This window comes from Stegostoma tigrinum, chromosome 18 (genome assembly GCF_030684315.1).
Source record: "Stegostoma tigrinum isolate sSteTig4 chromosome 18, sSteTig4.hap1, whole genome shotgun sequence".
Taxonomy (NCBI): domain Eukaryota; kingdom Metazoa; phylum Chordata; class Chondrichthyes; order Orectolobiformes; family Stegostomatidae; genus Stegostoma; species Stegostoma tigrinum.
In genome coordinates this window covers 197969-223801 of record NC_081371.1, presented here as the reverse complement: position 1 = coordinate 223801, position 25833 = coordinate 197969, and the positions used below count along the sequence as shown (strand labels likewise).

Here is a 25833-nt window from a genome sequence, read left to right as displayed (position 1 = left end):
TCCATTGCACCCGGTGTGGCATCCTCTACATTGGGGAAACCAAGTGGAGGCTTGGGAACTGCTTTGCAGAACACCTCCGCTCGGTTCGCAACAAACAACTGCACCTCCCAGTCGCGAACCATTTCAACTCTCCCTCCCATTCCTCAGAAGACATGTCCATCATGGGCCTCCTGCAGTGCCACAATGATGCCACCCGAAGGTTGCAGGAACAGCAACTCATATTCCACTTGGGATCCCTGCAGCCCAATGGTATCAATGTGGACTTCACAAACTTCAAAATCTGCCCTTCCCCTACTGCATCCCAAAACCAGCCCAGTTCTTCCCCTACCCCCACTGCATCACAAAACCAGACCAGCTCGTCCCCTCCCCTGACTGCATCCCAAAACCAGCCCAACCTGTCTCTGCTTCCCTAACCTGTTCTTCCTCTCACCCATCCCTTCCTCCCACCTCAAGCCGCACCTCCATTTCCTACCTACCACCTCATCCTGCCTCCTTGACCTGTCCATCTTCCCTGAACTGACCTATCCCCTCCCTACCTCCCCCAACTATACACTCCTCTCTACCTTTCTTGTTTTCTCTCCATCTTCGGTCCGCCTCCCTATTTATTCCAGTTCCCTCTCCCCATCCCCCTCTCTGATGAAGGGTCTAGGCCCGAAACGTCAGCTTTTGTGCTCCTGAGATGCTGTTTGGCCTGCTGTGTTCATCCAGCTCCACACTTTGTTATCTTGCGTTCTCCAGCATCTGCAGTTCCCATAATCACTGAAGCAATCGATGGGAATCATTTTTCTGGGGGCTGGGGGCGGGTGGTGGTGTTAGTAGGCACGGGGCGGGGACAGTGGTGGAGGGCTCTTCATTGTTCGAAGTCAGAGCCAGCAAAAAGGGAGATGTTGCTATTCCTCCATTATAATATCAGACACAGCAGTATTAGCTGATTTTTTTTTTTTTGCACAATATTCTTTGCCATTCACGACTCCTCATGTCCATATGCAGCAAGACCTGGACAGCTTGGGCTAATAAGTAGCAAGTATTCATGCCATACACGTCCCAGGCAATAACAGTTAACAAAGAGAATCTGTCCATTGTTCCACATCAATCAATGATGTCAGCCAGAGACTGAACTGAAATAGCCATATAGGTATTGTGGTTATGTGAGCATGTCAGAAGCAGGGATTTCTGTCGTAAATAACTTGCTTGTTTTGCCTCTCCAAAGCCTGGCCACCATCTACAAGGCACAAGTCACTTGCCTGAATGTGTGCACATTTTCCACGCTGTCTAGATTTGTTTGATTTGCATCCAATCCATCACCTCAAACACTTTTTTTTTTCTCCCTCCTCCGTCAATGCAGAATTATTGCAGTGTGTACCATCTACAAGATGCACTGGGGCAACTCACCAACGCTTCTTGGGCAGCACCTTTTCAATCCCATGACCTCTACCACCTCGAAGGAAGAAGGAAATGGATGTGCCAATTCCTCCACCTGCAAGTCCCTCTCCAAATCCCTCATCATTCTGATTTGGAACTAATGTTTACATTTTTACTGACCATATACAGTTCCTTGACTGTCAGAATCAAAATCATGGATCTTCCTTCCTAACAGCACTGCGGATATCCTTTGCCTTCCATGGCTTTAGCAGTTCAGGAAGTTGTATCACTGTCTTCTTGAGGGCCATTGGGAAAGGACAGTAAATGCTGGCCTGACTGCTTGAGGTTTGAGGTTATTTTGGGATAAATAGCCTCTTGAACGAGTCATCTACATTTTTTCCTTTCTTTCCTAGTGCTTTACTGTAGATATCACCCAAACATGATCTATGATTCTCTATAGGAACAGAACAGAACAGCCGTGAATCCATATGCTTGTGTTTAGTGATGTGAAGCAGTGCATCTTTTGACTCCTGCATGGTTGAAAAATTAAAACAGTCAATTAAAAGGCATTAAAATAATGAAAAAACCTGTTTAATTTTAAGAGAATTAGTGTCGGAGTTATTGGAGTGGAGGCTGCAGGTCGGGGAGCTCTGATCAGGGTTAGGGATTGGACAGGGCTAGTGAAGATGATGAGGATAGTTACTGTTGGGTGCAGGTGAGACCCAGATGGTTTTAAAGGCCCAGTTGGGCAAGTGGGGGCCAGTGAATGAACATTGGAAGGTGGGTAAGGGCAGTAAGGACGCGGTGGATAGTTGAATAATGGTGAGGAGGGCTTAATGAGGCTAGGTGTAGAAAATAGTGACTGCATTGAATTTAAGCTTTAATTGTAAAGCAAATGAAACCGAGCCAGGAGTGTATATTTAATTCCTATTTGAACTAGAATTGCTGTGACTATTTGCAGACCCTTCTGAAGGGGAGTTTGAAAAACTAAACTTTTAATTGCTAGTTGGGATGGAGCATATTACACTTTAAATAATTAAAACATAATAGAATCAGTTGAACTCGTGGATTGCCTTTATTCAACATACCACAACAAACCTGCTCTCTTTCTGTATAATATTGTTCGGACTGGACGATGATAGCTGACAATTATTATCTATTTAGAGTACTTTGAAAAATGTATTCTTAATTTCTCCAGGATGTGCTGTCTTCGTAATTAACATGGTGTCATGAACTCTCATTTAGTGTGATAGGTTGTTATTGTTGCTATACATTAATGCAAAACGATTCGAACAATTAAACAAAAAGGCAAAGAACTGTGGATGCTCAAAATCAAAAATTGTTAGAAACTCAGCAGGTTTGACAGCCTTTGTCGAGAGTCAATGTTTTGGGCCCATCTCTGAAGAATGGTAACTACACCCTAAATATTAACTCTGTTTACTTTCCACAGATGCTGCCAGACCATCTGAGTTTTTCCAGCAATCTCTGTTTTTGTGTTTGAAGTTGAACAATTGGTTAGGTGCCTCTCTGACCTATGACCGCATATATGCAGAAGATAACACAACATGGGATATATGTCACATGTTCCGATATTGCAGGATCGACAGCGCTCTAATAATTTGACTTTGAGTGGTGAATGAGAGGTAGTGGGGGAAAATGTCATGTTCTCATGTCTTGAAAAATGAAAATACATTCCCTGGCTGACATGTCACATGGGTTTGTGGTTGATGCGTAACTCAAGAAAATATTTGCAGAGTAATCATGGCCACAAATGAGGCCAAAAAAGGCAAGCTTGAATCAGAAGGACTGTATTCGAAAGGAAAGTGTAAATGTTCAGCTGCTTTTTAGAAGTCAACCAACCTGTGGTGAGTTTAACCTGAAGCTCACTTCACCTTGGGCAAGGCTGAGAAGGCAAGATATTTATCGTGATTTATGGCTAAAAGTATGTATTTTGTCCTTTTTTCTTTTATGGAGGTGTTGAGATCGAGGTAGCGAGCGGTCTGCTTAAAGCCAATAAAGTAAATAACTTGAGAAGCCTTGGGGATTTTTTTTTGAAAAGTTGGAAAAGAGAGCAGCCTGAATGGGTGGTGTCATGCTGCCACAGAACCAGGAATTTTAGTTTTAGTTTTTTTGGTTTTTGCAGTTGCTGAGGTCTTGAAGCTAGATGTGAAAGCTGTTATTTTTCTCATTAAAAGCTAAATGCTGGAGTTCTCTTCCTGCTTCTAGATTGCATGTGAATCAATCTATTTTACTGAATGTGCCATTGCCAAGATGTGTTTATGGGATGTTACTACATTGGAGCAGTTAATTAATGGTAGCTAATTTTTCTATTATTTTGTTTAGCATTTTGATAGACTGACAGTGAAGCCAATTCTTTTATTTTGTCTGTATTTTAACTCCACATAAAAATTGTGTGTTTTGCTTAGAAGTTGAGTAGTTTGACTAACCTTGTTGCATCTGGAAGCAACTCCTTACAGTTAACACAGTAAAGCCTAAACTAGTTGTAGCTAGGGCATAGGCTGTTGTCTTAATATATTTTTGAGATTTGTTCTGGTCCATAGCAAACTGTGCGGAGTGTCTGCTGCTGAAGGCATCTTAGCTCGATGAGCTGGAGTCAGGAGCCACACAACACCAGGTGACTGTCCTATCGGTTTATTTGAAAACACAGGCTCTCAGAGCCTCCGTCCTTCAGGTTTAAATCAAGGGTTTACGCCATTGATGGGGATGTACTAAACAAACCTAAGATGCTGTTTAATCTTTAATCAGTTAGGTTTTAATTGATTGATCTGCATATGTAAATGCCTGAATTCCTTTCAAGTCACAGTCCTGAGAGAACTAAAGGTTTTATCAACATAAAGAAGAGGTGACATTTTAAGTCAGGCAGTGCATGTTAGGTGCGAGACCTTGTTTAGAATCTGTTTGTATTTTAGTTTGGAGTCAGACTGGTTTTATTTCTAAAGTAGGAATTTATAAAACGTTACATTCACTGCGTGTGCTTGTACTAAAACACAAACGGATTCTAAACAAGGTCTTGCACCTAACACGCATTGTCTGACCTAAAATGTCACCGTATTTACACTGAGACCTTTAGTTCTCACAGTACTATGACACGAAAGGAATTCGGGCATATACATATTAATCGCTTTAAAACTTTCTATCTCATTAAATATCCAACAGCATCTTGGGTTTGTTTGGTACATCCTCATCAATGGTGTGAACCTTTGATCTCTTACTTATAAATTCTGTGTCTGATACTACCTCTGTAACACCTGAAGAAGGACTGAGGCTCTGAAAGTTTGTTTTCAAATCAACCAGTTGGACTATAGCCTGGTGTTGTGACCTTGTTCGTCCCAGTTCAACATCGGCATCTCCACATCAGAGCTGGAGCCAGAGTGCTGACCCTTGAGATGTATCAGAGGGGACAGTCACCCAAGATATACTTCTGATTTGAGTCGTGGTCGATGATAAGCAAGTATGAATTTGAGGCACATCCAGTGCTCCAGAAATGTAGGAGCCTGAGATCTTGTAATTGTCTAAAGTGCACGGTTCTTTCATCCACACAAGTTGCAAGCCAGGACTATACCCAGTACTGATCCCCTATGGTAGTGTACTAGGTACAGTTTGCCGACCTAAGGACAATCGTCTTATCCTGATCCTGTTGGTCACTCTTGTATCACTTTCAGTACTGTGAGCTCTTATCTTCTGTGATGGTCTTTATATGTGGCACCTTTTATCAAATGTCTTTAGAACAGCCAAAAGCAGAGCATTGTACCCGCCTGTTCAGACCATTACATGGTCTATGTTAGTTATTTCCCATATCAGCAACTAAACTCCACTGCTCCTGGCACTACTTTCGTCACTGCCTCTCTACCCCTCCACTCGTGCATAATTTTAGGCCCATCAATAAATACTGGTTATATTTCTTGCTCTGGCAGATGGTCCCAACAGAACTAGTGGAGAAGGAGTTCTGGCGACTTGTGAGCAGCATTGAGGAGGATGTTATTGTGGAGTATGGTGCTGACATTACCTCAAAAGAATTTGGGAGTGGATTCCCAGTCAGAGAGACCAAAAGAAGGCTAATGCCTGAAGAAGAGGTAAGGCCTTCTTATTTTGTATCTTTTCTCTAATGTAATCCTCAAGTGTTTGTTGATCTTGGTTGCCTGAGACTTAATCAGTGGCACTCTAGCATGTTAAGCTGAATTTTGCTGATTATTAGGAACTGAGTCGTGAGTGGTTTCTATGTACTCGTGCAGCTTCCAGCCGAATTTTGCAGGAGACTGCCACAGTTGGATTGTCTCTTATTTGTTATCAAAGTACTGGAGATTTGCTGGGTGAGTTCTAAAGGCTGGAGCTGTAGGTCATGTGGCCCACTGCAAGGGAAACTGGTAATCTTGCTGCGTGACCAGTGAAGGTGCAACTAAGGCCATATGCATGAGGGGCAGCAGGGAAGCCACAGAGTTGAGTGAGAGCTCCTTCAGGTTGTGGTGATTGGAAAGCTGTGGAAATTCCCAGAGACAAACGAACATTGGTAAACAGCAATCTTTGTGCCTCTGGCAAAGTTGTGTTGCTGCAGTAATCCTCTTTTAATTACCTGCCATTGCTGATAGTAGTGAGAGAAACTGTGCATTAGTTCTGCAAAAAACATGAGGGAGGAAGCATATCGTGGAGCTGGTCTGATGTATTGTTGTGCAGCTATCATGGTATCACTGAACCCACACTACGCTCACCTGCTGCGTCTCCAAAACTACTGCTGAGCAGCAGTGAAAATTTGAGCCTTTTGTTTCTGACCTCAACTGGTGCGCGATTACTTGAGCCCCTGAAAACCTGCATGTGGCAGTTTAGTTCCTTTTTTGTTTGCATTTGAATTGACAGATTTCTTTGGTATGCAATCCCTGTGTTGGTAAAACCGGGCCATGTGACATATGCAGTATGTCTGCAGCAGGCTTTCAGAAAGAGAACTTTTTTTTCTATTTGACCTGAGTGTTCTCACTGCTGTCTCTTCTTGCATCTCAACAGAGAAACTTTTGAAAGTTAAATTCCACTTTGTGGAAGTTAATGAAAATTGTTATGTCCTGAAAATTGTCATCCTCAACACCCACTCTCTGCATTACCCTTTTTGCACTCATTTTCTTATTTGCCATTCCCTACTTATGCCCCAGACCAGTTTTTCCTTGGACTCTGCTGTGTTTCACGAAGTGGTTTCTGCATTTTTTCAAAGGAATATGCCATTTCCGGTTGGAACTTGAATAACATGCCAATTCTGGAGCAGTCAGTATTGACTCATATCAACGCAGACATCTCGGGGATGAAAATTCCTTGGCTTTATGTGGGGATGTGCTTCTCCTCCTTTTGCTGGCACATTGAAGACCACTGGAGCTACTCCATCAACTACCTCCACTGGTTTGTAATTTAACACCATCTTTTCTAATCTAAGCCAGAGCATAAATCTGACAATTTGAGTAACCTAATAGTATCAGCTTTGAGTACATTGCTTGAACAATACCACGTTGCTCTTTAGAGTACTGCAAAGGCATTTGTTAACACATTCATAAAACAGCTTAACATGCAAATATGGCTAGTTATTTTTGAGTTACAGTTGTTTCCCTTCAATGAACTGTGCCATTCTAACTAGGGTGTCCAAATTAGCCCCAAGTTAGGGAAATACTGGCTTGTTAGTTTGATGGCACTGAAGCAGGGAGTCTTTGGAGGATGTGAGATGAATTTTGATTTACCTGGGCTTTCAGTTCTTCAAGCATCTTTGGTTTTGATTAGCTTGGTATTGTTTGGAATGGTCATTGTGTGATTAAAGAATTGTTTGAGATCAGCTTAAATTTGTTTTGGAGGAAACCTGGGTGAGCTGCCTCACTGCAGCCACAGACGTTCGTGGTGACTGAGTAGAGGATGTTCATAGTGGAAACTGCTCTCTTTCTGGTTTTTGGGCTTTTTTACATGATTGTGGCTACACCAGTCCAGGAGAGTGGTCAGAATTCCATCACTCTCCAAACTTCAGCCTTGATGGTAGCAAGAAAATTTTGAGGAACCTTGGATTTACCAGTTTGGCAGTTATTCCTTACCCTAACTTTTCCAAGCAAATGTTACAGTTTCACAGCTGTCATCTAAACAGTCAAGAAAATAAAACTTTTACAGTAGGTTAAAGGGAACATACAAAAAATACACAGCATGTTTTCACCCATGGTGAATGGTTTCCATTCCACACTCTCTAGATTTGTTTGATTTGAAATTTGGCTGTTAATCTGAAGGAGTGGCAGAATTTCCTTAACATATCCATGTGTTATTAACAAACGTTAGTTGCTATTGATACCCTCTGAGAAAAATTATTTTCTTCCCTCTCCACATATTCACAGTTCAGAGGCCTGTGACTGGTAGAATTGCACAGTACTAAAAGAGTTTCTTTTGCTTCCTTCTTGAAAGAGCAGTCAATTTGATCACCACCTTTTTTTTCTGTAACTGCATAATTTCTTTCAAGTATTTATCCAGCCCACTTTTCGACAAGGTCAAATATCACACAAGGTTTTAGTCCAACAGGCTTATTTGAAGACACAAGCTTTCGGAGTCTCACTCCTCCTCCAGCTGTCAGTGAGAAAGGTGATGTTCGAGACAGAATTTACAGGCAAAGGGTCACAGAATCGATGTGGGGCTGAACAAACCGAAGATGGCTGTTAAATCTTTCATCAGTTAAAAAGGATTAATAGGCAAATTCCCAAGTTTCATTCACGTCACTGCTGAGACAACTAAACGATTTATCAGTTCTGTCAATATATCAGCGGTGATATCTCAGGCCAGACAATGCATTTCAGCTGTGATGCCTTGTTTAGAATCCGGCAGTGTGTCAACTTGGAGTCAGGCGGGTTTTATTTCAAAGTAGGACTTTAAAAAGTGCCACATTGTCTGCAAATTATTTGCCTTTTGAACAAAATAGTATGTAAATGCAATTGCAAATTCACCTCATCGGTTAATATGTGTGTGCATGCATGTGTGAAGGAGAGTGAGTGTATGTGCAAGCGCGTTAGAGAGGAGGTAGGGTGGAGGGGCGGTGGGCCCTCCATTGCCCTCATTTCCGGCCCTCCTCCCCCCCCCCCCCCTCCCCAACCTTCTTAGAAATTACCCATCCTCTTTTCTTGTTACTGCAATACACCACCGCTGGGAGGACAGAAGAGCTTGTTCTGATTATCAGATGTCTGAAATGTGTTGTGATCTAGTGCTCAGTATAACTGTGTTTTCTTATTGAACCAATTTTTTTTTAAATAAAGTAACTTACCAGGTGAGATACTGTGCAGTTTGTTACCGGTTTTGTAGCAGCATTGTCCCTGTCAGCTGCTTTTCAAATTTCTTCATGGTGTGATACGTGAATTATGAGTTTGTATTGCTTGACTACCTTTTGACAGGGGAGAGCCAAAAACATGGTATGGGGTGCCAGGCTATGCTGCTGAACAACTCGAGCTTGTAATGAGGAAGCTGGCTCCAGAACTGTTCCATTCTCAGCCAGACCTGCTGCACCAGTTGGTGACCATCATGAATCCCAATATTCTTATGGAGCACGGAGTCCCGGTATGTTTGTTTTTCTTGCTCTTGTTATCTAGCCCATCTAATTTGATGAGATGCAGTTTATCACTGGAAGAAACTTAATTCTGGGTCAGTTGGCTGGTAACTGCAGTAGTAGCTCTTAAAATTAAATCAACTCTGATTTTTTTTATGAATTCTGAAGTTGTATTGTTTAAAACCCTTATTAGTCATGCTGATGAATTCTCCAAACCTGAATGAGTACAGTGAAATTTTTCCTATCTTTCAGTAGTGTAGACAATTCATTACCTTGCAAAGGAAACTGTGTTTCTTTTAACATCTCTAATACTCAGCTTGTCCATTCAAAAGGAATTTCACCTTGCAAAGGTTTAAAGAACCCTTTGGCGTTCTACAGTGTGAGCATCATGAGATGGTTCAGTGAAAATTAGCAAGCATCAAAGCCAAGATAACAAAGTGTGAAGCTGGATGAACACAGCAGGCCCAGCAGCATCTCACGAGCACAAAAGCTGACGTTTCGGGCCTCTACCCTTCATTTATGCTCCTGAGATGCTGCTTGGCCTGCTGTGTTCATCCAGTTTCACACTTTGTTATCTTGGATTCTCCAGCATCTGCAGTTCCCATTATCTCCTGAAGCATCAAAGCCAAGGTTTCTTTGGCCTTGCCAAATGCAAGTGTGTGTATTTTTGCAGGAAGACGCACTGGTTCGTACTTGAAAAATTAAGTTATCCTAATAGCTTACTGAAGTCAGTTTCCAATTTAATCAGTGGAGAGCTGATGGTCTGTTTATGCCTTCATTGTGCTTTATCTGCTTTTAGAGAATGGAATTACTCCTTTTTACTGAGATTATCACGTTGCTCTTTATATTTCATTCCTAGGTGTTCCGAACAGATCAGTGTGCTGGTGAGTTTGTGGTTACTTTCCCAAGAGCCTATCATAGTGGATTCAACCAGGGCTACAACTTCGCTGAAGCAGTGAATTTCTGTACTGCAGACTGGGTGGGTTTTTCACTTTCTAAAGGATGTTTTAATAAATCAGTACAGCTGGATACTGTGTTACATGGTAGTACTTCAGAAATCTTGGCAGTGCTTATTACGGATAACTAGTTATTTCTTAGTACAGAACTTGAGTAATACTGATAAAGGACTTGTTGCTGAAACTACTTTTTGTCTTGAACTTAAGACAATTTGCAAGAATACCAGTGTGAAAAATAAACTTACTCTGCGTGAAAGGATCAGCATGTGGGAAATCAGCACTTTCCTTGTACGCTATGCATGTTTTCCCTTTTTGAGTTGTGCTGAAGACCACAGGATGAAAAGCTTTGGCAAAATGAATCTTTTTCGCAGTGTCATGATTTACTGTGGTAGCACACTGGAAGTCCAGCTCCATCTTTCCTGCAGTCAGTGTAACTGAAAAGGTTTAGTTTACCTAGTTGACAAATGCTGGTCAAATTCTCCGTCACCAGGTTTGTATACTTGAAGATACATATTTATTGCCTTTAACTGAAAGTAACAGAGAAATAAATTACGAACTTAAAACATTAACTTGACTCCTTTTATAACTAAGCATCTGCCCCAGACCATCCTTGTCACCTGCACTTCAATGTGCGCACAAATACTATAATGTTAATCTGCGTTACAGGATTCTGAGAGTGGCATTAATTCAGTATCTTCCAGTTTCCTTCAATCTCTTCTTAGTTCTTTGCTGATGATGCACATTATTTTCACCAGGGTTCAGTCTTTGATTACTCATTAAGAATTAATTCCTTGAATACCATAGAAAATTTTCTACCTTTGGCAAAAATATGAATAGAACAAAAATAATCGAAGGACTGTGGATGCTGGAAGTCCGAAATTGCTGGACAAACTCAGCAGATCAGGCAGCATCTGTGGAGAGAAAGCAAAGTTAACATTTCAGGCCCAGTGACCCTTTTTCAGAATTCTGAAGCGGTATATTTTAATGTGAAAAACAAAAGGCAAGGTATTATTGCTGTGGTTATGTGCAGTGTGAAGTGATGCAGTTTGCTCAGAAGAACATTGAAAGACAAAAAAATAGGGGCACAATTCTAATGTGAGTGTAGGAAATAGAGCTGTATATGTGCACAGATCACTAAAGGTGCAGGACAGGTGGAGAGAGCAGTGTATAAAGTGTACTGTCATCTGCATTATTAACAGGGGCATAGAACATGAGAGCAAGGAGGTGATATTGAACTTCTAGAAGATGCTGTTAGACCTCACCTGGAGTATTGTTTACAGTTTGTTTCCATATTACAAAAAGGATGTGAAAAATTTGGAGAGCATGCAGAAGTGATTTAGAAGAATGGTTCCAGGAATGTGAAACTTCAGTTGAGTGTAGATAGAATGAGTTGGAACTGTTCCTCTTGGAGAGGATAAAGATAAAAGGAGATCTAACCGAGGTTTCCACAATCATGAGCAGGCTGGATCGAGCAGATGTGAAGAAACTGTTTCCACTTGTAAAAGGTCAAAAATAGATTGTGATTTGCAAAAGGCTTAGGGCTGATATAAGGAAAAAATCATTTTCGCTGAGCAAGTTAGTGCATTCCATTGCCTGTCTGGAAGTGTCGTGAATGCAGGTTCAGTTGAGGCATTTGAAAGGGCATTGGGCAATTATTTGAATAGTAATGGTGTGCAAGAATCTGGGGATAACTCAGGAGATTGGCATGAGGAAATTATGCTTATTGCAAGAGAATGCAGCCATAATGGACTGAATGGTTGTCTCCTCTAAGACTTGTGCATTTTGTGATGCACTGATCCCAACTGTTATTAACATAAGCTGACTTTCATATCCTCCTTCTCTGCCCTTTCTGAGCATTCTAATCCTTGAATATTCAGTTCCCAATTCTGGTCACTATGCAGTCATTTTTCTGCGGTAACACTTAGTCATATCCGTGCATCAGCATGCATTCAGGTTGAGTGTCTTTTAGCTTGGGCTTTTTGACATCATTTGATCTTTGAAGCATATGCTGTATCTTTCTCCTGTCTTCCAGTCTCCCTAGCATCTTTTCAAGTTCATTCCAATTGGGGTTATCCTTTAGATTCCCATCGCTACTCTAAACCCACTCGAAGAATACTAGCGAACCACCTGGTGTGAATATCATTCTCATCTCAGTTAAGGTGTAACCTGAGATAACAAAGTGTGGAGTTGGATGAGCACGGTAGGCCAAGTAGCAACTTAGGAGCACAAAAGCTGATGTTTCGAGCCTAGACCCTTCAACTGACCCTTCAAGGGAAGTTGTTTCCGTTAGGCGGGGAGATTAGGACCCGTGGGCACAGCCTTACAATTAGAGGGGGTAAATTTAAAACGGAAAGGAGGAGTCATTTCTTCAGCCAGAGAGTGGTGGGCTTGTGGAATTCATTGCCACAGAGTGCAATGGAGGCTGGGATGTTAGATGCCTTCAAGGCAGGGATGGATAAATTCTTGATCTCACAAGGAATCAAGGGCTACGGGGAGAGTGCAGGGAAGTGGAGTTGAAATGCCCATCAGCCATGATTTAAATGGCGGAGTGGACTCGATGGGCCGAATGACCATACTCCCACCCCTAGGTGTTATGGTCTTATGCTTGGCCTGCTGTGTTCATCCTGCTTCACACTTTGTTATCTCGGATTCTCCAGCATCTGCAGTTCCCGTTACCCCTCAGCTGTAACCTGTCCAGCTTGTAGAGGTCTCATTCCTGATTGGTAAGCAAGATAGATTTGGGGGTCTCTTGCACTTCCTGCCTGATAGTCACTTATTCCCTCGAAACAACTGGGTCACTTCTGATCCGTGATGTGACCACTTCCCTATACATACAATCCATATAACCTTTCACCCAATAGATGCATAAGAGTCTCCAGCCGCTGTTCTGATTCCAAAACCCAGAGCTCCAGCTTGTGCAGTCAGGGACGCATCTACAGATGTTTGTCTGGGACTTAGCTTGTTTGAAGTCACATATGTACTATTTCTTAAAAAGAAAAAAGCCCATATACTTAAACGAAATACCTAAGTTTTACTACAAATATTTGAAATGCTGACCAAACCTACTCACTAGTCAGCTGTCTTCCCTGTATTTGTGATGTCACTTGTATTGGTGCAGGTCAACTTCTCAATCCATGTCTTATTTGTTCTCCTGAGGGTCCACACTGATACTGACTTTTAGTTCTGCAGTCGAGGAAAAAATTTGAGGGAAACTTGACTCTCATTTCTTGCTCTGGAGATTTGTCTTGCTGTAAACCTTTAACTGGTACTAAATTCCCACTTTGACCTAGTTTCGCTCTTGCTGTCGCTGTCCGGTGAAGTCATTTTAAACCTGACTAATTGCATGTCAGGGAGAAATGATTTGAAATCTATTCTTGGAGGTGGTCATAATCTGAAATTTTTAATCTGAATGTTAAAATGGGACTGGATGTTGTGGAATTACCAGAGAATGTCTCCACTTCTGACCCTTATGATGGTCTTTGAAACAACTAAAGATGGTTTGGCCCAGGTCACTACCCTGTGGAGTTCCTGCTGTGATGCTCAGGAGCTGAAATGATGCAGCCCCAACAAATACAGCCATACTCCTTTTGTGCTAAGTATGACTTCAAGTAGCAGAGAGCTCCTTTCATGAGTTTCACTGACCTCAGAATTTCTCTGACTCCTTGATGCCGCAGTTTTGAATGCTGCTTTGATGTCAAGAAGAGCCACATTCACCTCTCCAATTCAGGTCGTCTTTTTGTTTGTTTGTTTATGTTTAAACTCGGGCTGTGATGAGGTCAGGAGCTGAATGGCCCTAGCAGAACCCAAACTGGCAGCAAGCAAGTTATTGCTCACTACTGTGTGATAGAACTTTCCATCACTTTGCTGATTTGAGTTATTGGTTGGGCTGTGGGAAGTGTTGCCGAACAGAGACCTGGAGGTGCCGGTACATAGTTCCTTGAAAGTGCTCTTGCAGGTAGACAGGTGAAGGAAGGTGTTTGGCACGCTTGTCTTGATTGGTCAGACCATGAGTATAGGAGTTGGGCTGTCGTGTTGTGGCTGTTCAACACATTGGTTAGGCCACTTTTGGAATACTGTACAATTCTGGTCTCCTGCTATAGGAAAGATGTTGTTTAACTTGAGAGGGCACTGAAAAAATTTACAAGGCCGTTACTGGTTTGAAGTTTAGAGCGGCTGAATAGGCAGGGGCTTTTTAACCTCTGGAGCATTGAAGTTGAGGGGTAATCTTATATCGCGGTTTGTAAAGTAATACGGGGCATGGATAGCATGAATAGACATCCACTTTCCCCTGGCATAGGGAAGTCCAAATCTAGAGGGCATAGGTTTAAGGTGAGAAGGAAAAGATTCAAAAGGGACGGAAGGGCAGCTGTGTTCACACAGATGGTAGTATTTGTCTGAAATGAACTGCCAGAGGTGGGTACAATACAGCAATTAAAAGGCAATTGGATAGGTATGTGAACAAGAAGAATTTAGCGAGATATAGGCCAAATGCAAGAAAATGGGACTATTTCAGGTTAGGAAATCTGTTTGGCATGGAAGAGTTGGACTGAAAGCTGTGTATCCATCCTGTATAGATTGATGTGATGGATTGAGCTGGGTTGAATTTGTTATTTTTTTACTTTGTGGTCAGGACATGAGTGAAAAATTTGCTACATTATGTCAATCCTGGTGGCTTAACTGCACTTGGACTGTGAATTGATAAATGTAGAATCCATAGGAGTGGAGGAAAGAACCAAAAAAGCAAAGAAAATACCAGTAGGAGTAACAGTGCTTTATGGTCTGTTAGAGAATACATCAAAAGGCCTTGTAACAAATGCAATACATTAGTCATCTGTGACTTCAAGCTTGTAGATTTGAGAGAGTTTGGCAGAGGAAGCCACGAGGAAGAATTCATAGAGTAAAGTTTCTGAGAACTGTAAGTTGTGGATCTCACGAGGGCTTCAGACTATTTTGGACCTGGTGGCGCTTCTGAAATTGAATGCAAAGTATAATGGTCAGTATTCTGAAGTCCAAGTTAAGGACTTCTCCCAGGGCACTCTCTCTCCTCTCTGTGCAACCCATGAGTTTGTTATGCCAGTTTATTTTTAAAACCTTTTTATTATCACTCATGCTGGAAGAAATAAGCACATTTGCTCACACATATATTTATCCCTTTTAAATAGAAAGCTACATTGCCTCCTGTTCTGTTGTTTGCAATAGTGTAGTGGTATTGTCGCTGGACTGTTAATCCAGAGACCTGGATCCTGCCACAGCAGGTGGTAGAATTTCAATTTAATTAAAATATCTGGAATGAAGAATCTAATGATGCCCGTGAATCTATTGTCGATTGTCAGAAAAAGCCATCACTAATTCCCTTCAGGGAATGAAGCTGCCATCCTATCCTGGTGTGGCCTAGAAGTAACTCCAGACCCTCAGCAGTGTGGTTTACTCTGAACTAGGGATGAACAATAAGTGCTGCCAAGCCTCATCCTGTAAATGAATAAAAGAAAAGTTTGACATTTGAGGTTGAGTTTAATTGTCAAACTGACTGAGACAGGCACATCTTTTATTTAAATGAAGCAAACAATTTCATGAGCCAATCAATTGTAGTTTTGACTCTTCTTTTGATGCTCACTTGTCGATCATTTCAGTTTATCTGTTAAATTCTGTTCCTGTAGCATTGTACCTCACTTGCCCCCTCCTCTGGTCTCAGTATAAATGGTTCCACAGGATACGGGCTGTGTTTTCAAAGTAAAAGAATAGTGTCAATAATTAAGCAAATTTCCCTTTTAGTACTGATCATTAATTGTTAGCTCACTTCTAACATTTGGAATTGGGTGGAATAGACCTGTTCAATGTCTGAAGATTCAAAGATGGTTGCTTAACAGCACTTAAATATACTTTGGAAATGTGCATCCTTTTCACGCTTTACTGGTAGCATGGTTACTGTTTTAGTAAAGACTGTGTAATTTATTGAAGAGCAGTATGAATTCTTCTATTTCAGCTGCCCATTGGCCGTCAGTGTGTCGGTCATTACCGGCGTTTGCACCGATATTGTGTTTTCTCACATGAAGAACTAATTTGCAAGATGGCAGCTGATCCTGAGGGTTTGGATGTTGAGTTGGCTGCCGCTGTCTCCAAGGAGATGGTGACCATGCTTGAGGAGGAGACACAACTGAGAAAGGCTGCCTTCGAAATGGTATGTAAACACATATATTATACAGGTCAGTTCAAATCATGCCAGCTGGGGAATTTAAACTCAATTAAGGAAAAAAAAACACGCTTGAACAAATTATCAGAAACTACTGGATTATTGTAATCACATCCCTAGATCACTGACTTTTGGGGAAAGAAATTTGTTGTCCTCAGTCTGTCCCAGGAATGCGTTTGACTCATTTGCTTTATGAAGTAACCTAGCTGCTATATCAAAAATACCACCACAGAAGAAAGAATAAAGAAACTGATGGACTCGCTTGGCACACACAGATGTGCTTAGCCCAACCTACAAAATGTTCCTTGTGGACCATCTTGTACAGTCAGAGGACTACTTAGCTTTTACTCCAGACTCCAGGATGTGTCATTGCATCAGGCCAAACATGGGCAAGGGAGCCTGGCGCAGATTACCGCTTACCCAGTGAATGAAACAGTGATCTTCCAATATATATATATATATATCTATCAGTTATACCAGGCCTTAGTGAGGCCACACCTGGTAGTGTGTGCAACCTTGGCCTCTTAGCAAGAATGTCCTTCCTCAGACTGTTAAAGAAGCCCAGAAAAGGTTTACCAGGTTGACTGATTGGCAGGACTGACAGATAAAAGACTGGAGAGACTGGGCTTGTACTTGCTGGAGTTTAGAAGAATGAGGGCGGGATTGCATAGAAACATATAAAATCCTATTGGGACTGGACAGGCTAGATCAGGAGCATTCTTCCTGCATGTTGTGGAAGTTCAGAACTAGGGGTCACAGTAAAAGAATAAGAGGTAAACCATTCAGGGCTGACATGAGGAAGAATTTCTTCAGAGTTGTGAATATGTGGAATTCTCTCCCACAGGAAGCTGTTGGGGCCAGTTTATTGGATATATTCAAGAGGGAGCTGGATGTGGTCCGGTGCAACTGAAGGGTTCAAGGGGTATGCAGAGAAAGTGGGAATGAGATACTGAAACTGCATAGTCAGCCAGTATCGTATTGAACGTATCAGTAGTTAGCATTGTTGCCTCACAGTGCTGGGGACCCGGTTTCAATGCCATTCTGGGCGACTGTCTGTGTGGAGTTTGCATGTTTCCCCCCAAGTCTGCATGGGTTTACTCAGGGTGCTCCAGTTTCCTCGCACAGTCCAAAGATGTGTAGGTTAGGTGGACTGGCCATGCTAAATTGCCCGTAGTGTCTAGGGAAGTGTAGGTTGGGTGGATTAGCCATGGGGAATTCAGGATTACGGGGATAGAGTAGGAGAGTGAGTTTGGGTGGGATGCACTTTGGAGAGTGGACTTGATGGGCAGAATGGCCTGTGTCTACACTGTAAGGATTCTATGAATGGTGGTGCAGACTCGAAGGGCTGACTGATCTGCTCCTGCGCTTGTTTTCTATGTTTTTATGGATGCAGTAATGACGGTAATGAAAGCACTCTGGATGAAGGATTGCAGGGTCAAGCACTAATAGCACAGCTGGCTAAGTTCAAGCAGCCATAGCTGCCAGACTCTGCATACAGCGTGTAATGAAGGAAGAAACGCAAAGAAAAATCCTGCTTGACCTGAAAGTGGTGTTTGTGGGGATTGGTATTGGGGCCTTTTGCTTTTTCTGGTTTAAATAAACAATTTGGAGATGGGCGTTGAGGGCAAAAATCTGTAAGTTTGCAGATGATATTAAGCTAAAGCAAAGAATGAATTGAGAGGATGACGTTGAGCAACTTCAGAAGGACATCGACAAATTAGCCCAATGGACAAACCTGTAGGTGAATTTTAATGCAGAGAAATGAGGTAACACATTTTGGTAGAAGAAACTGAAGTAACACAGGCTGAATAGTACAACTTTGAGGGGATTGCTACAGCAGAGGGACCTTCAGATTCATATGCACAATTCAAGGCATGTTGAAACGGTGTTAAGACTGTTGATAAACTCTTTGGATTTATGAATGGGGTACAGAGTATAAAAGCAAAGAAGTGCTACAGCACCTCTACAAATTGTTGGTCAGACCACATTTGGAACATTGTGTTCAGGTCTGGGCGCCTTCTTTAAGGAAAGTCGTTAAGGCCCTGGTGAGAGTGCAACGGAGTTTAACTATTTTAAATGCATGAAATGATTAGAGAAATATGGGCTGCTTCTCCTTGGAACAGAGCAGGCGAGTATGCAACTTAATTGAGATGTTCAAAATTATGAACAGTTTTGGACAAGGAGAAGAAAGATGCTGTTTTCATGAGTTGGTATGTCAGTTACTAGGGGTCAAAATTTCAAAATCATCGAGAGCTCAGTGAGATGAAGTGAAGCTGCTTTACTGACAGTTGTTAGCATTTGGAATGTGTTGCCCGGGAGAGACATAGAGGAGGATTCCATAAGAGCTTTCAAAAGACCTGGGTAGATCTAATTGAAAGTGATTTTTTAGAGGGCTACAGAGATAGGGCTGAGGAATAGGGACGAGCTGGTGAGCTAATTTGTGAACTGGTACCTCCTTTGTACTGTAAAGGTTCAGATTTTTGGGACATTGGGACCAGCTCTGGGGAAGGTGTGACTATTACAAATTGGACGGCCTACACCTGAGCCGGACTGGAACCAATGTCTTTGGGGGTGCTTTTGCTAATGCTGTGGGGGAGGGTTTAAACTGATGTGGCAGGGGGATGGGAACCAAATATTGGACAGGTTACTGGACAGAAAGGAGGTAGAAACTAAAGCCTGTAGGGAACGAGATAATGAAGTCAGCGTGACTAAATGGAAGAGTAGGCAGGGAACAGATGATGAACGCAAAGGGACAGGTGGTCTGAGGTACATTTGTGTTAATGCGAGAAGTGTAATAGATAAGACAGATGAACTTGGGGCTTAGATCGGTACCTGGAAGTATGATGTTATTGCCATTAATGAGACTTGGTTGAGGGAAGGGCATGATTGGCAACTAGTTGTCCTGGGATGTCGATACTTCAGGCGGGATAGATAAAAGGGGTGGAGGAGTTGCAATACTGGTCAAAGACGATATCACAGCTGTACTGAAAGAGGGCCCCATGGAGGACTCGAGCAGTGAGGCAATATGGGTAGAACTCAGAAATAGGAAGAATGCAGTAACAATGTTGGGGCTGTACTATAGGCCTCCCAACAGCGAGCGTGAGATAGAGGTACAAATATGTAAACAGGTAATGGAAAGGTATAGAAAAACAGGGTGGTGGTGATGGAACATTTTAATTTTCCCAACATTGCCTGGGATTCACTCAGTGTTAGGGGTCAAGATGGAGCAGAATTTGTAAGGTGTGTCCAGGAGGGTTTTCTGGAGCAGTATGTATGTAGTCCAACTCGGGAAGGGGCCATACTGGACCTGGTGTTGGGGAATGAACCCGGCCAGGTGGTTGATATTACAGTAGGGCACTACTTTGGAAATAGCGACCACAATTCCATAAGTTTTACAATACTCATGGACAAGGATGGGAGTGGTCCTGAAGGAAGAGTTCTAAACTGGGGGAAGGCCGACTGTACCAAGATTCTGCAAGATCTGAGGAATGTAGATTGGGAGAAACTGTTTGAAGGTAAATCGACATTTGATATGTGGGAGGCTTTTAAGGAGAGGTTGATGAGCATGCAGGAGAGACATGTTCCTGTGAAAACAAGGGATAGAAATGGCAAGATTAAGGAACCATGGATGACAGGTGAAATTGTGAAACTAGCCAAGAGGAAAAAGGAGAAAGTGAAGTGGAGTCCAGGGTGTGCTAGGCAACAGGAGACAGAGGGTATTAGTAGAAGGAAGTTTCTCAAATTGGAGACCTGTGACCAGTGATGTTCCACAGGGACCTGTGCTGGGACCACTGTTGTTTGTGATATATGTAAATGATTTGGAGGAAGGTATAAGTGGTCTGATCAGCAAATTTGTAGATGACATGAAGATTGGTGGAGTAGCAGATATTGAAGGGGACTGTCAAGTTTACAGCAGAATATAGATAGACTGGAGAGTTGGGCAGATGAATGGCAGATGGAGTTCAATCTGGGCAAATGCGAGGTGATGCATTTTGGAAGGTCAAATTCAAGGGTGAACTATACAGTAAATGGAAAAGTCCTAGGGAAAATTGAACAGAGATATCTGGATGTTCAGGTCCATTGTTCCCTGAAGGTGACAATGCAGGTCAATAGGGTGGTCAAGAAGGCATATGGTATGCTTTCCTTCATTGGACGGGATATTGAGTACAAGAGTTGGCAGGCCATGTTGCAATTGTATAGGACTTTGGTTCGGCCACATTTGGAGTACTGTGTACAGTTCTGGTCGCCACATTACCAAAAGGATGTGGATGCTTTGGAGAGGGTGCAGAGGAGGTTCACCAGGACGTTGCCTGGTATGGAGGGTGCTAGCTATGAAGCAAGGTTGAGTAGATTAGGATTATTTTCATTAGAAAGACGGAGATTGAGGGGGGAACCTGATTGAGGTCTACAAAATCATGAGGGGTATAGACAAGGTGGATAGCAAAAAGCTTTTTCCCAGAGTGGGGGATTCAATTACAAGGGGTCGTGAGTTCAAAGTGAGAGGAGGAAAGTTCTTTACGCAGAGGGTGGTGGGTGCCTGGAACACGTTGCCAGCGGAGGTGGTAGACGCAGACACGTTAGCGTCTTTTAAGATATATTTGGACAGGTACATGGATGGGCAGGGAACAAATGGACACAGACCATTAGAAAATAGATGACAGGTTAGACAGAGGATCTTGATCGGTGCAGGCTTGAAGGGCTGAAGGGCCTGTTCCTGTGCTGTAATTTTCTTTGTTCTTTGTTCTAAAGTTGTATGATTCTGTAATGCACCCTGTCCCCTTCCCCGCTGAACCAATTTAATCTCCCTGCAGCACTAACAAGCCCTCCTGCAAGGATGTTTATCCCATCTGGTTCATATGTCCTGCCTTCGGTCCCGTCTTCCACAGAAATGGTTCCAGTTATCCAGGAATCTAAAGCCCTCCCTCCTGCAGCAACTCTTGAGCCATGCGTTGAACTGCTCTATTGTCCCTTTTCAGCACTGGGAGTAATCCCTTTTGAGGCCATAGTCATAGAGCTGTAGAGCTTCAGTCCAATCCCATCCATGCTGACCTGGGATCCTACATAAATCTAGCCCCATTTGCCAGAATTTGGCGCATATCCTTTTAAACCCTTCCTATTCATATACCCATCCAGATGCCTTTTAAAAATTGCAATTGTACCAGCCTCCTCCACTCCCTCCAGGAGCTCATTCCGTGCACCTACCACCCTCTGCATGCAAAAGTTGCCCCTTAGGTCCCTTTTTTAAATATTGCCCCTCTGGCCTTAAACCTGTGCCCTCTAGTTTTTTGCCTCCCCCACCCCAAGGAAAATATGTTGTCTGTTCACCCTATCCAAGGAAAATATGTTGTCTGTTCACCCTATCCGCGCTCCTCGTGATTTTATAAACCTCTCAAAGGCCAACCGTCCCCCCTCAAAACTCCAGGGACAATAGCCCCAGCCGATTCAGTCTATCTCTATTGCATAAACCTTCCAACTCTAGTGACATCCTTAAATCTTTTCTGTTAAATCTTTTCATGTTTCACAACATCTTTCCAAAGTAAGGAGATCAGAATACCCCACACTCTTCCAAAAGTAGCACTGGCCTGTATAGCTGCAACATGATCTCCCAAATCGTACACTCAGTGCATTGACCAATAAAGGCAAGCAGCTCAAATACCTTCATTATCCTATGTCCCTGTGACTCCACATTAAGGAGAATGTTGTTCTCCTACAAACCAACTGATTCCCTCTGTTACCTTGACTATACATCGTCATGTCCTGCTGCCTGTAAAGACACTCTTCCATTCTGTCAGTTCCTCCGTCTCCATTGCATCTGTTATGATGTCAACTTTGACAAGGGGCCTGTAGGATGTCCACCACTTTCCTCAATCGAGGATTCCCCAGCCTATAGTTGACAGAGCCCTCAGCCGGGTTCGACCAATCTCTGGCACTTCAGCACTCACCCCCTCACTTCTCTGTCTCCACAGCGAAAGGGTCTCACTGTCTTCAACTACCGTTGTCCAAACTAGACCAGTTCCACCTGCCTTCTGCTGGCCCATATATATCTGAAGGTTTTGTATTAATGTACTTGTAGTGCTCGAGTTAATTCAGACACTGTGATTTCTTGTAATTGAGGTAGTATTGGACATTGTGTTTGCACTTAAGGTAGCAGAATAGATGAAATGTGTCCAAGGATACTGAGGGAAATGAGTGGAAATTCTGGAGGCATAGTGTTGTCATTGCCGCAAAGGAAAAATCAAGTTTGACAAACTTGCTGGAGTCTTTTGAAGCGAACACAGAGGTTGATGAGGGTAGTGCTGTTGATTATAGTGCACCTGAAATCCAAAAGATGCTTATTTGAGTACTTCATATCAGATACATGGCGGGGGGGAGACAAAGAAACAGTTGCAACATGGATACAAAATTTAATGAGTGACGGAAAACAAACTGTTTGTGATAAAGGGACGTATTTCAGGATGGTGGAATGTTTTACAACATGAGGTCACAACAGGATCCTTTTCCTGACTTGGTAGTTTAATGACCTAATCTTCATGTATGCACACCAGTTTAGGTTTGTGCATGATATAAAATTTTGAACTGCGAATGATTGTTTCGAACTTGAGAAAGGGATGCTTGAACGAGTGGCAGATCAAGTTCAATGCAGGGAAATGTGAGGTGGCTCACTTTGGTACAAAGAATATGGAGAGATGAAAAAAAGTAAAACTCTGAAATGGGTGCTGGAGCAGAGGGACATGGATGTATAGATGCATAAATCGTTAAAGGTGGCACAACAAGTTGAGAATACAATTAATAAAGCATACAATATCCAAGGCTTTATTAATCGAAACATACTGAAAGAGAAATTAGATTACATTGAACTTGTATAAGACACCAGTTAGTCTTTTGGAGTATTGTGTCCAATTTTGGCCTTGCACTCTGAAGAATGCAACATCCTTCTTTTCAAGAAGGGATACGTTCTTTCAGTTGAGTGCAGATTGGAGATGTTAGGACTGTTCCTTGGAGAGTACCGGTCGTAAATCATGAGTCTGGGCAGAGTAAATGGGGGAAACTCACCACACTCGTGAATGATCAAAAATAGATGGATTTTACACCCATGAAAAGAACCCAAAGTGACAGGAAAACTTCGTCATATGTTGTGTGAAAAAGATCCATGTAGTGGAGTCAGGTGCAGTTGGAGCCTTTGGAATAAAATGGCAATGTGCAGTGTCATGAGGAGAAGGCAAGAGAATAAGCATATCAGTGAGGATCATTCAGAGCTGGTGCTGGAACAAAAGGCTGAATGCCTGTCCTTTGCACTGTAAAGTTCTGTGAAGTGCTGGGAGATAGCATAATTGACAATGCTTTCCATCTTTTTGACAATTAAGGGTTGACTGTGGCTGTAGTTCACCACACTAGACTTGTCCAGATTTTCTTGGACTAAACATACCTGGCAATTTCCCACAACTGGTGTTAGAGCCCTCGGCGATTTTGTTTTTATTTTTATCCTCTTCATTTGTTTTATTTTATCAATTTGATTTGGTCCTGGGAACTGAATTAAAGATTGCTTTTAGACTGTGGGTGACAGCTTATTCAAAGAAAAACAGACAAGTTTTTTTTATTTATGAGGACTGCAAGTTAATTGCCCTTTTGGTTCCCGATTAAAAGGTCCCACAGACATTCTATTCTTTCCTCATTCACGGGATGAGGGTGTCGCTGGCTAGGCAGCATTTATTGCCCATCACTGATTGCTCAGAGGGCATTTAAGAGTCAACCACATTGCAGTGGCTCTGGAATTGCATGTAGGCCAGGTAAGGATGGCAGTTTCCTTCCCTAAAGGACATTAGTGAACCAGAAGGGTTTTTCCCAACATTCGACAATGGATTCATGGTCAGAAACAGATTCTTAATTCTAGATATTTTTATTGACTTAGAATTTCACCGTCTGTCATGGTGGGATTTGAACTCTAATATCCAGAACGTCTTCTGGGTTTCTGGATTAACAGCCCAGCAATAATGCCACTAGGTCATTACCTGTTGTCACTGGCGAATAGCATTATGTTCAAACAGATGGCAGATGTTGGCGATTAACGAGCTTAGTACCTGGGAGTCAGAATTTGGCCCCTTGAATCCTTAGTGATTAGAACATGGAACAGGCTCTTCTGCCCATGATGTTGTGCCGAACTTATATCCTAAACATAAGGTCGATCTAACCTCCACCTTTGCCCCATCATCCATATGCCTGACTAATAGCTGCTTAAATGCACCAAGGAGGCCAACTCCACTAGCCTCTCCGGCAATGCCTTCCACGTCCCGGCCACTCTGAGTAAAGAGCCTACCTCTGACGTCTCCCCTATATGTACCTTCACTCACTTTAAAATATGCCCCCTTGTAACAGCTATCTCCACCCTAGGAAAAAGTCTCTGGCTGTCCACTCTATCTATACCTCTGATCATTTTGGACACCTGTGTATCAAGTCACCGCTCCTCTATCATTCTAAAAAGAAAAACCCTGGCTCCGTCAACCTTCCCTCCATTCTAGACAACATCCTAGTAAATCTCCTCTGCACCTTTTCTAATGCTTCCACGTCTTTACTGTAATAAGATGACCAGAACTGGACACAACACTCCAGATGTGGCCCAACCAGGCTTTTGTATAGCTGGAGCATAATTTCATGGCTCTTGAACTCAATCACTCTTTTAATGAAAGCTAATACACACCATACTCTATCTTAACAACTCTGAGTGGCAGCTTTCAGGGAACTGTGGACATGAACCCCATGACCCCTCTGCTCCTCCACACTGCCAAGAATCTTTCCGTCAACCCGGTATTCAGCTTTTAAATTTGTCCTTCCAAAATGAATCACCTCACACTTTTCAGGGTTAAACTCCATCTGCCACTTCTCAGCCCAGCTCTGCATCCTATCAATGTCCCTTGTAACTTAGAACAGCCCTCTGCGCTATCCATGACTATCATCAGCGAACTTAATAATCCACCCTTCCACTCCTTCATCCAAATCATTTACAAAAACCACAAATAGAAAAGGACCAGAACATATCCTTGTGGTACACCACTCGTAACTGAGCACAATGTTGAATATTTTCTATCCACTACCACCCTTTGACTTGTAAGGGTCAGCCAATTCTGAATCCAATCTGCCCCATTTTCCTGTCCCACGCTGCTTTATTTTCTGCAGGAGCCTACCATGGGGATCCTTATCAAACACATTATTTAAATCCATGTATACCACATCCACTGCTGCACCTTCCTCCACGTATTAGATCACCTGTTCAAAGAATTCAGTAAGGTTTGTGAGGCATGATCTGCCCCTCAAATCCGTGCTGACTATCTCAAATCAAACTGTGCTTATCCAAGTGATCATAAATCCTATCTGTCAGAACCCTTTCCAATAATTTGGACTAACTGGCCTGCAATTTCTGGGGTTATTCCTATTCCCTTTTTTGAATAACGGAATGACATTTGCCTCACTCCAATCTTCTGGTACTATACTAGTGGACAGTGAGGACAAAAAGATCATTGCCAAAGGCCCTGCGATCTCTTCCCTCACTTCCCATAGAATACTTCGATAAATCCTGTCAGCACCGGGGATTTTTCTATCTTCAAGTTCCTCAAAATTCCTAGTACATCTTCCTTACTAACATCAACGTCCTCTAGCCTACCAGCCCGTTTCACACTGTCCTCCTCTACAACTAGGTCCCTCTCAGTTGTGAAAACTGAAGAAAAATATTCATTGAGGCCTTCTCCTATCTCTTTAGGTTCCTTGCACAAATT

At 42.6% G+C, this 25833-nt stretch overlaps 1 protein-coding gene across 5 annotated transcripts in view; it reads left to right on the top strand.

Moving 5' to 3' along the window:
- Positions 1-25833, top strand: part of kdm5a (lysine demethylase 5A) — a 210290-nt gene that overhangs the window by 59201 nt on the left and 125256 nt on the right. For all 5 annotated transcript variants that reach the window (XM_059652252.1, XM_048549592.2, XM_048549593.2 and 2 more), the window contains 5 exons: positions 5298-5456; positions 6581-6762; positions 8769-8931; positions 9780-9899; positions 15860-16054. In XM_059652252.1, coding sequence (XP_059508235.1) covers positions 5298-5456; positions 6581-6762; positions 8769-8931; positions 9780-9899; positions 15860-16054 — 819 coding nt within the window. The remainder of the gene's footprint in view (positions 1-5297; positions 5457-6580; positions 6763-8768; positions 8932-9779; positions 9900-15859; positions 16055-25833) is intronic.